This window comes from Echiichthys vipera, assembly GCF_963691815.1.
Source record: "Echiichthys vipera genome assembly, chromosome: 14".
In the NCBI taxonomy this organism is placed as follows: domain Eukaryota; kingdom Metazoa; phylum Chordata; class Actinopteri; order Perciformes; family Trachinidae; genus Echiichthys; species Echiichthys vipera.
This window is the reverse complement of record NC_139839.1, coordinates 5,709,268-5,720,992: the sequence shown is the minus strand read 5'-3', so window position 1 is coordinate 5,720,992 and position 11,725 is coordinate 5,709,268. Positions and strand designations below refer to the sequence as shown.

The 11,725-nt window shown below is 41.9% G+C and overlaps 1 protein-coding gene across 1 annotated transcript; it reads left to right on the top strand.

Moving 5' to 3' along the window:
• Nucleotides 1-338: 338 nt before the first annotated feature.
• znf346 (zinc finger protein 346) lies at nt 339-11,306 on the top strand (the record flags this gene model as incomplete). The annotated part of the gene is made up of 7 exons (XM_083927563.1): nt 339-396; nt 3,869-3,972; nt 4,577-4,669; nt 6,117-6,264; nt 6,976-7,386; nt 7,478-7,577; nt 7,934-11,306. 7 exons carry the CDS (start codon nt 339-341, stop codon nt 8,205-8,207), a joined length of 1,188 nt encoding a protein of 395 aa, XP_083783689.1. The 3' UTR covers nt 8,208-11,306.
• Nucleotides 11,307-11,725: the final 419 nt, after the last annotated feature.

Here is an 11,725-nt window from a genome sequence, read left to right as displayed (position 1 = left end):
ATTAAACCTTATGAAATCAAAGAAATTCCTATTACTGTATGAGAGTTTATCAGCTTTTACTTTTGCATGATCCCTTTAAGGAAAATGTGTTTTTTAGTTATTTTCTCTTGTTTTAACTTTCTATTATTACTCTCTTTATATCCTATTTATATCCTAGAAATGCTAGACTCAGTTCTGAAAGCAACAACTGTTGTAACAGCATTTAAATATGCTTTATTATTTTGTATTTTGGACTTTCCGTTAAATAAAAAATAAAAATAAACGTGCAGGGTGAGAGCTTTGGCTGCCGGTTGCCTGTCTTCTGCGCATGCGTATTAGGACGCTTCTGGGTTTGAATCATGGCGGCCGCGACGCAGACGGATGATTTTCCTTTCTTGCCTTCGGGTCTGGCGGAGGGTAGGAGCTCTTTCTTCACTCCTCTAACCTAGCGTTTGTTTTTTAGAGCCGGACTGCGGCGGTGGCTCGGTCACAGTCCTGGCTAATGAAGCTCAAACTGCCGCTGTAGCCGTTAGCTTTCTACGAGCTAACGTTAGCTTTCTGCGAGCTAACGTTAGCCGGCACTGGTCAGCTAAGCTAAGCTAACTAAGCTAAGCTAACTGTAGCCGTCAGAGCTCCAAGGTCGATGACTAAACGTGACTTAAGTCTCAATACATAAATAAATACATACAGGAATAAATCAATAAATGCATAAATAATTAAATGCACGAATACACGTATTAATAAATAAGTTAATAAATAAATAAATGCACGAATAAAGGTGTAAATAAAAGAATGAATTAATACATAAATGAATGCTTTACATTCAACTCTACATTTATTTATATCTGTATTTCTGTGTCCATATGTAAATGAAGTAGCAGGTCCCATTTAATCATGCGTTTATTTATTAATTAATGTATTTCAGCTTGTATTTATTTATACATCTATTCATGCATTTCTTTATTTATTTCAGCATTTGTGTGTATTCATTTTTGTTGTAATCATTAACTAATACATTCATTCCTGTATTCGTTTATTTAATCATGTTTTATTTTTAAGCATTTATTTATATATATTTGTGTAATTTTACTTCTGAGGTACAGCCACTGTTCAGATTCTTTACTGGTTAAAGGACTGATACCAAACTGTACAATACGCTGTTACAGTAAAAGTCCTGCATTTAAAAAGTTCCTCCAGTAAAAGTATGCAATGTTAATCAGGTAGTTAAAGTATTAAAATGTCACTGTTATACTATTATGTATTCTATCATTAGATTAATATCACTCATGCATTAATGTAAAAGCAGGATATTCCTGTCGTAGTTGGTTGAGCTGCAGCTCATTTTAAACTTTTAACTAATGATTATTTTCATTACAGATTCATCTCCTGGATAATTTTCTCCATTAATCGATTGTTTGGTTTGTAAAAAATAGAGAGAAATGGCGTCACAATCACCCAAGATCCCAAATTGACACCTTCACTGTGTTTGTTTTGTTTAACCAACAGTCAACGGCATAATTACTAGAGCGTATGCATAACCCTTACTGTTTATTTTACATTCAGTATTTTATTCTGGTATTATTCTGCATTTCCTGCTTTTTGCACTAATGGTTAGACTGAATTTCATTGGCTCACTACCTGTACACCTGGTGCAATGACGCTAAAGTTAAAGGGAAATTTGGGTATTTTTCAACCTGGACTCTATTTCCCCATGTATTTCTGTCTAAGGGCACACTCACACTGTCCGTCTGTACCGTGCCCTGTGCTTTAGGGTACCTCTCCCCCCGAGGCCCAGGCCCGTTTGTACTCACACTACCTGGGCCTCGGCGAATGCTTCTTGCTGCCTATACGTCATCACGCCGTAACACGTCACACGCATTGATTGAAGCCATCGCGATGAGTCGCTTTGTTTACAAATCTTTCCGTAGACCTCAGAGTTTTTGTGCATCTCGTCAAATGTTTTTGAATATTTTCATCAACCAAATCTGCAGTAAACACTCCACCTCCGCATCACACCAACGTGAACCTTTCGCCGGGATTGTTGTAAATGTCCACGCATGGTCCGTCCTTCTTTTTTTCTATGTCCCAACAGGCGCACATAAAAGGACATCAGAGCCGCCGTAGGCCTTGTGCTCATGCTCGTACACATGTGCATCTAGGCGCGGTACGGTTGCACTCATACTGGTTAAACAAACTAGACTTTACCTGTAAAACCGGTTTGGTCATGGTACGGATGGACAGTGTGAGTGCGCCCTAAGGGACTAATGGGGACAGTTCTTCAAATGGGGTTAAGCACGACCGCCAATGTACGTCCATATAAGCGCTTATTTTTGCATATAGTGTCTGACTGGATAATGGATTGATGGAGATGTTGCTGTTGTCCTGCCATGCTTTGGTGTGTAACTACAGCAACTTGCGACAATAGCAGTAGCCTACCTCTTACAGTCTGCAGCTCTCTGCTCTTGAAACAGTATTTTTTCTTTAGGAAAATGTGCTTTTGTAGGATTTCTTCTCCTCTTTCTCTTGCAGTAGAGTCCTCATGTTCTGCGAGGTGCAGTATATCCAGAGTGTCAGGGTTAATTTTTACGTTTCCACAGTTTCAGTCTGTGAAATCTGCACAAAATGTAGATCCACATTTTGTTGACACGATTCAGAAACGCTCAAACACAACCCATTGTTTTTATCAAAAATCTTTTAGACAAGATCTGCAGTTCTACACCGCCGTCCTCCGGTAACGAGTCATCTGGGATTTCAGAACGAGTCTTCACAATCTTTTCATAATGTAGTTGGACCCTTAAAATAACAATGTGAGCCTGTTTGTGGCAAAAACAAGCACTTTTAGTGGATGCAGACTGATGCACGCTTGACCTGTTTGGTTACATTGCGGCCAGGTTTGCAGCACTAGTGAAAGGCTAACGATTAAACTAGCTGGTATGCTAACAAAACTAAAGTGGAGCTAAACAGCTAACATCAGTCCTGCCCGTCTAATGTTAAGAGACGTTTTTTTTTCATGTAAAGAGGGTGAAGATCCTCGGTGCAGCGGCCACGGGTTCACCACCTGTGGCCTTTTGCTGCATGTCTTCCCCTCTCTCTCTCACCCCATTTCCTGTCTGTCCTTTATAATAAAGGCTTGAAAAACTGACAAAAAATAATCTTTAAAAAAAAAAAAGAGAGACGTTAATGTAGTAGGACACAATAACGTGTCTCAAAAGTCAGCCAGCAACGAGACAGAAACGGTGGCAGCTGCTATAACAACTCTATTTAATCCGCAGCGATAATATGGAGCCAAGTCAGCAGAAACTCAGCAGATAAACAGGAGTGTAGCTAAATACATTAGCATGGAGCAGATCCCTGTTTACACTGTGGAGAAACCTGACGGACAACAACTGATTTAACCTCCTTCATGACCTCATTTAATGTCCACAGACATCCCCGAGCTATACAACACAATAAAACAAACATGTGTCATATTTATATTTACCCTACAGTTGTGTTTTATTCTTATTTTCACTACGTCAGACAACTTTTTAAGTGTTGTTATTGATGTTTGTATTGTTCTAATTGTTCTAAGGCTTCATTTTGGTGGTATCGGAAATGATATCAAGTATTTTCCTGGGTGTTGGTGTCCACTTTGAAATTCTACACTAATTATTACCATGTGAACAAAGGGGAGCATGTAACATTTACCAGGCAGGAAATACTACGATTAAAAAATCTGTTTAAAATAAATGTAACGGAGGGTTTCGGTGCCATCGGACGCTGTCTCGATAAACGAAAAGTGTCCTAACAGAGTTGTTGTTTGAACTTTTGCCACAGATACGTTGTGTTATAATGAAGTTTTCCCAGAAGACGTGACCTGATCTGAAAGCTGCTGTTTTTGTCTCTGCAGTAAATAAGATGATAAAGGAGCACGGCGAGATGTTCTCAGACTCCCAGTGTAAAGTCTGCAGTGCCGTCCTCATGTCAGATTCTCAGAAGTTGACTCATTATCAGGTCAGTGAGCGCACAGTCTGCTTCAATGTCAGGAGACCGCACTTCTTTTTAACGGTGCTGCTACACTCAGTGATGAGAGGGAACGCTGCAAAATGATTAACTAGGATGAATGATTATTTAATGCACTTTGCATCACATTAATGGTTTTATTATTACCATAAGAGCAAGTCTGCATTAAGCTGGTACGCTCGGTTAATTACAGCTGTAAATTAAATCGACTGAATTTGCTTCTTGCTGTCTGAAAAGAGGATGAAGAGATTTTGTTATTCAGACAATTCAGTGTGGAAAGAGAAATTTTAAAATACTCGAGAGAAAATGATTTCACATGAGGCTTTATTTTGTTTTGGGGCTGAGATTATATTTATTTTTATTTTGGTAATTTATCTCTTCATTCTAGAAAATGTAAGCAGCAAAGAAAGGATAATTAAATACATGCTGTTTAACTAATCCACTCATTATTTTAGCAGAAGTGCATTTATATTAAATCTGTGCTTTCTTATCCAGAACAGAATACATTTATTATCTTCTAAAGTCATTCAAAAGCAGCACAATGTAGTGATTGTTGATTGTTTATTGTTGTTGTTTGTTGCTTGTTTGTTTTCAGAGCAAGAAACATGCCAACAAAGTGCGGTGTTACCTCTCCATTCAAAACGACAAGGAGCCAGCGCTGAAGAAATTCAAGTCCTCAGGTGACAGTGTGAGTAGAAAGTGTTTTGTCCCTCAGGACCTCCTGCCATGAGCGACGACGCCCTCTCAAAACCAGCCTATAGTCCACTTTTGTTGTGTTTTTAATACACAACGCCGTAAATGGGGATGGGATCGAGAATCGGTTGTAGTTGAGAACACTTTGGAACTGGAAACGTATGCCTCTCAGCTTATCAGCGTCTCTTATCAACGCTGGCAGGTTTTTTCTGACAGTTTATCACGAAACAGTGATGTGAAACTATGTTTTCTACGTTAGGGATGCAACAATACAGCAGAGAAGGGGACGCGAGTTTGTGACTTAGGGCGCACTCACACTGTCCTTCCGGACCAAGACCCGGGCTTTAGGGTACTTGTCCCCCCTCCCTCTCCCCCCGCGCCCCAGCCCCGTTTGTACTCACACTGCCAGGGCCGGCCAATGCTTCTTGCTGTCCACACGCCATCACGCCGTAACATGTCACAAGCATTGATCGCGTGTGTGTGGCTTTGTTTACAAATCTTTCCATAGACCTCAGAGTTTTTGTGCGTCTCGTCGACTGTTTTTGAATCTTTTCATCGACCAAATCTGCAGTAAACACTCCACCTCTGCATTACACCAACGTGAACCTTTCACCGCCATTGCTGTTGTTGTTAAATGTCCGCGCATGGTCCGTCCTTCTATTTACATGTCCGAACAGGCGGACATAACGCTGCTGCCGTAGGGCTCGTGCTCGTACACGTGCGCACGCTCGTGCTAGTACATGTGCAAACGGCTCTGCTAAAGCCCACCTCTTTCAAGCGGGCCGTGGACAGTCCGCTGGCCGCAGTTGTGCGCAGAGCGGGTGCACTCACACTGCTTAAAGGTACTAGGCTTTAGCTGAAAAAACGGTTTTGGCCCCAGCCAGAAGGACAGTGTGAGTGCGCCCTCAGACTTGAGTCGCGCTTAAAGCAATTATTGTTTTTCTTGCATGCCTCACAGCGATTCCCTCCAAAGCTCCAACAGAGCCAATTCAGAGAGAAATACGAAGCATGGAAATAGGAAATTTCATGTTTTATTGCAAAACCGAAAAATTCACAAGTGTGTATTGAACCCTGGAGGGCGCACTGTGCAGTTCAATATTATATCAAGAATTGTGGCATCCCTAGTTTACTCTGCCAGAAATAGGCAGATTTTCTTCCTTGAAAACCTCAATTAAAAAGAAAGCTGTACTCATATTATCTCATTTCATCTTCACTGTGTTCAGTGACAGATAATAAAACAGTTGCTTTGACGCTGAAAACCTGTGTAGGACGACTTTTTGACAAGGAATTAATAAGAGAATCAATAAAGAATTGGACGGTTAAGCAAAATCAATTCCCATCCCTAGTGATTCAACCACACACAAACAGACAATCCATCCTTTTGTTAACGAGACTCTTGCAGCCCTGATGATTCATGTTGCTGTGTGTGTCTTTATAAACAGGACTGTAACAACGGAGACACCGACCGGTCCAAGGTGTGTCTCGTCTGCAACATGACCTTCTCCTCTCCTGTGGTGGCCGAGTCTCACTACCAGGGCAAAGTTCACGCCAAGAACCTGAGGATTAAAACCATCGGCCCCCAGGCCCCAGGTACATGCGTCTATTTTATTGTTCTACACCTTCCTTTTTCTTTTCGTGCTTTTATCTTAGTTCCTATGTGAACGGGTTTATTGACATTGTTTCTATCATATCATGTATATTTGCTTTCAATAATTTATGATAGAAAATGATCTGATTAGAGCACAGACCTCCACCAGGTCGTGATCATTTGTGTTGGACTTTAGCGCCTGTAGTTTACAGGGTCTTAACTTTAACAAAGTGAAGTGCCTGAATCTTATCTTGAAACAGGTGCAAAGACTCTGCACGTTATACGGGTTTCTGCGGATCCTTAAAAAGTCTTAAAAGGCATTGAATTAATCTAAAAACAAAGCCTTAATTGTTGTTTAAATGTCTCAGTTCAACCTTTCAAAGGTCTTAACAATGTGAACACGTGGGAAGTCAGATTTTATTATTTTTCTGACGTTGTAATCCGTCTCAAATCTCAAAATAAATGGTAATGTTTACTTTTTAAAATTATTTTACCGAATGCTTCTCGCCGTAACATCACGCAGATCACGATAGCAGATTGTGGCCATGCAAGATGCACACTTTTTTACTTTTGTTTATTGTGAAATTGGTGTTTAATTTCATTCCAGCTGCCATTAAAAAAGTCTTTTTTTAAGAATTGAGCTTGCCTTAGCTGCAGGAACCCTGATTATTGTATTATAGGATTCTGAATATTTTATTGTATCTCCTCATCAGCGGTCGCCTCCAAAACACCACCCACGGCCCAGCCGAAGAAGAAACCTGCAGATGATTCGAGCGGTGTGCAGGCAACGGACGGTGTGCAGGCGACAGGCGGCGTGGAGGCAACAGGCAGTGTGCAGGCAACAGGCGGTGTGCAGGCAACAGGCGGTGTGCAGTCAACAGGCGGCGTTCAGGCAACAGGCGGCGTTCAGGCAGAAGGCGGCGTTCAGGCAACAGGCGCCGTGCAGGCAACAGGCGCCGTGCAGGCAACAGGCGGCGGTGACAACAATGACCGTTTCTGCTCCATTTGCCAGGCGTCCTTCAACAACCCGCTCGTGGCCCAGCAGCACTACATGGGCAAGAAGCACCGAAGACAGATGGGCAAGCTGAAACTGATGGAGACGTACGGCCCCGCCACTGCACCGGGTCAGACCTCACACTTCATGGGTTTGTGTTATTGTTTGTTCTGTGGACAGAAAAGAAAACTAACCTCTCCTCCTTTTCTGTGTGTTTACAGCTTCCACACTAAAGGGATTCCCCTGCACCATCTGCCGCATTGAACTGAACTCCTTGGAGCAGTACCAGTCTCATATAAGTGGTGCTAAACATAATAACCAGTGAGTACACGAGTCCCCTTTAACTGGCTTTAAAGGGATAGTTCAGATCATTTGAAGTGCAGTTGGTGATCATAGTCAGTTTGGAGACAGACGCGGAAGCTAAACAATGTACTGCGTTGGACGGGGGCAGCAGTTTAACGTAAATTAGACATCTTTAATACCAGACTCCTTTAATAAGAACTGTAATTTTACCTCACCGTACATGAGCGTTGCATCCTCCACCTGTTAGTTTGTTTGTGCTGTTGTGTGACTTTGGTGATAGTCATTTATTTCTCAGCCCGACCGTGTTTGTTTGTAAAGGATGTATAAAAAACAGGAAACGTCTCAAAATAAGCTTCAAATGCGTCTTTTAACAGAGTGAAGAAATCCGCCCTGAACACCGCGGAGATCCAAGAGGCGGCAAAACCGTCGTACGAGGGCGACAACAACCAGTACGCCGGTGGAGAAGACCAGTACGCCGGTGGAGAAGACCAGTACGCCGGTGGAGAAGACCAGTACGCCGGTGGAGAAGACCAGTACACGGCCGGAGACAGCCAGTACGCCCCAGCTGAGGATACGCAGTACGCAGCCGGAGATAACCAGTATGTTCCCGAGGACACGGAGTACTCGGAGGAGTACCAGTTTACTTGAGCCTGGGCTGATGCGGACTACAGAGGGTTCAGTCAGGACTTGGATTGACACACAACAACCAGCCCCCTTTAACACATTATCATCATCCCCCACACGGACCTCCAGCTCCTGCCACAGTCTCTGCTGCATAGGTTTTTCCTCGCCAGCTAATTTATCATTTGAAAAGTCTTTTCCTCCACTGATTTGAAGCTGTCGATGTGCGCGTGAGGTCAAAATACTGGAAAGCAATTCAGCCGTGCGGTTGTGGGTTCAGCAGCTGTCGGGTCTTCGTCCTCTGTTACAGACGCGTGTGCTGACTGGAAACCGTTCTCCCTGTCAGTGTACGTTAGGGCTGAAGGAACCTCACTGTAGGAAAATAAACATGTTTTATACAAAACTCTTTCTTATTCGTGCAACAACAACAAGTTTGAATGAAAGAACTAGGACCAAAACAAAATACAACAAGTCAAAAACGGGCAAAATTCATATCTAAATTGGTAAAAACAGTACGTGAAGAAAACCGCAAATCTGACCTTTTATTCCAGCGTTTGATCGCACCAAATATTGTATCGAGGAGCGAGTCTTAGTGTTCGTACTACAGATGTCCCAATCAAGAGTTTTGGCCCTTAAAGTTGCAGTCAGCAACATTTTTCGATCATCTTCCCAGAACGGGAGTAAACAGAAACAGTCTTTACCACGTGGTTGTTTTGCATAGAGACCATTTAGTTAACATGATGTATCGTGTCCTATGGTTGTCAAAATGGCCAATATCAGGGTGTAATATTTGGTTATATTGCCCAGCTTTTTATATATTTAGTTTTACAGTAGTTTGTTTTTAACAGTACCAGGGAAAAGGTCTCAAGATACATGGTTGGAGGTTGGTTAGAACTAAAGAAAGGATTAGGTTATGAGTGTATTAGAATATAGATATCAATGCTCGGGACATCTGTACTACACACATGTAAGAAACAACAGGAGAAAAATGAAGACGTGTCGTTTTAAAGTTTGGTTTCAGTCTGATACAGAAGGGTTTTGTAATCATTTAGCCCCGATTAAATAACATCTAACCCGATGAACGGATATAACAGCCAGCTGAATATCGTTGGTTTGCATCTCCAGTGAATGTATTTATTGAAAACGTCTCCTGCTCCTCTGCTTCCTCCAAGATTGATTACTTCTAAAGCTGGTGTTTGCAGACTTTTGGGGAAGAAGCAAAATCAAAAAACCTTTGCATGGCATCGCTGTCCTACTGAAGCACCGAGACGCACAGGAGAAAAGAAATTATTATTTTCAGTCTGATCTAAAATGGTTTCCTCTCTCCTGTGTTTATGACTTAAGAGCGGGTGATGAGACGGTTTCACGAGGATGATCTTTCAAAGTTATTTTGTGAAAACTGGTGAAAAATGAAAGTTTGGACAAGTTGATTTTCTTGTTTTAGTCAGGATCATATTCTGTTAAGGTAATACAACATTTATGGAGGCTAAACTGCCTTCAAATACAGTTATTAGCCCTTTTTGGACAGGATTAGTTTAACGTGGGGACGTGGGGTGAAATACTCTTACCTCAGGATGTCTAAAACAAATGTCCAATTTGCACGGCATTAAAAAATCCCTATATTCTTCCAGAGGTGTGAGTGTGAGGAGTGTGTGGATCCACGCACTGCCGTCACCTCCCTGTCTACATGTGCGTGCGTGCTACGTAGCTTCCTGATATCACAAAATTAAAGCAGTTCTTACCTTTCTTGCATTAGAGCACTCAGTGCTTCCCTCCAAAGTCCCACCCTCTTCCCCCTGCCTGACCTCTGACGCTCCCTCCTTCCCCAACACGTGCGTTGAGAGAGAAATACCCCGAAGTTTCGGACCTCCAATGAGGAAAAGTGCACTGGAAAACCCGTCAAAGTGGAACCTGGTTCGAAACGAATAGGGCTACAGAGCGTCTTTGGGCGGCAGGTACGGATCAGTCGGGCCTGTGAATCGCTCTAGTAGTGGTGCACTTCAGCCTCTTGTGGCCAAAACGAGTATTGCAACAACAAACAATTGAATCCTGTCAAATCTTTTTATTTCTACCTTTTTTCATGGATGATTATTTTTCGAAAGGAACTAAGAAAACCTTTTCTTTTTCACCGACACAGGAGAGAAAGCTATAAATCAGCTTTAGATGATGGATCACCAGATATTGTTTTTTTTCAGACTGGCCCCTCTGGGCTTCCGTACTTTCCAGACCACGGACGGTAGAAGAACTCTTTCTGTCTGGATCCCGTTTGTAAAAAAGTACTGATATATTAGTGGGTTTTTATGAGAACTTAAGCAGTTTTATTACTTTTACCTTTTATTTTAAAACCAAAATATCTCCAGAAGTTCTCTTTCAGCGTCTTTGAGCACCAGATTGTGATTTTCTGTGTCATGTTCTGGACACCTTTGTTTGTTTACTGTTTAATTCAGCTACATTTTAAATTGCCCTGATCTTCCGTATTTTAGTCCTATACGTCATTTAACTCCCATAACAAAAGGAGTGCGTTTGTTTCCCGCAGGACGCTATAAATAACATTGTGAGAATGTAAATGTGCATTAATGCTGCTAAAGGGTTATCGTGATGTCAGAGAGCCTAAAGTAGATCCTCTACTGCTTCAAAAAGTACCAGAATCTTTTCAAACAGGCAGCATTTTATAGAGGTTGATGTCATTTTATAACGTTTCGGTTGTCAGGAGGATGGTTTTACGATGAGGAATATGAATACGCAGTGAATCTGTAACAGCTGTGAGTTAACGTAGACGCTTTTTTTGTACCGTTTGTTTTGTTCTACTGAAGCCTGAACGCTTTTAAATACTTAAACTCTAGAAGAGGCGGACGGATGCTTCCTGAGCTCCGTAATTACTGTCAACAGCAGAGGAATATTTACCAAGTGATGTCAAATTAGAAAGTGACGCCAATATTAGAATAACTTTGTTTTTTTAAGTCTTATTTGTCCTCAATATTCTGGCAAAAGAGAAAAAAGGATTTTTCATACATACTGTACAGTCCACGGTGTATAAAAGAGAAATGGCCTCTTTGCTTTTCGCCCTCCTCGTCTGTGTGTTTTAGGTGGTTTTGTGATTTACTTTCAGTATAAGTTGTGTACAACTGAGGGGAAAAAGCAGCGGATGTGCATAAAGTAAAGAAATGTTCGAAGAGACTCGGTTTGTCTGTTTTTACTCTTCTCATTTCTCTATTTGAGGCCGTCTCCTCCGCCCTGCCTGTCACCAGCTTGTTTAATGTCTTTTATCATATTAACTCATCCTCTCTCCTCTCGTGAACAGAAACCGTTTCCTCTCCGCCCCTCATCGAGGATCTTCCGATCCCATAAAAGCACCTCGAGGAGAGGACGCTTCTGCAGGAGCTCAAGGCGAGGAAACACAGGTGCATCCTACCGGGGCGTTCCCCAAAACATTTATTGATATTTGAATATCCAGTGTTTCATTAAATGTGAATATTTGAATATTCGTTGTGCGGCAGTGGGGGCTGAAATGAGCCCAAGCCTGGCTCCGATCAAACCAAAGTTTC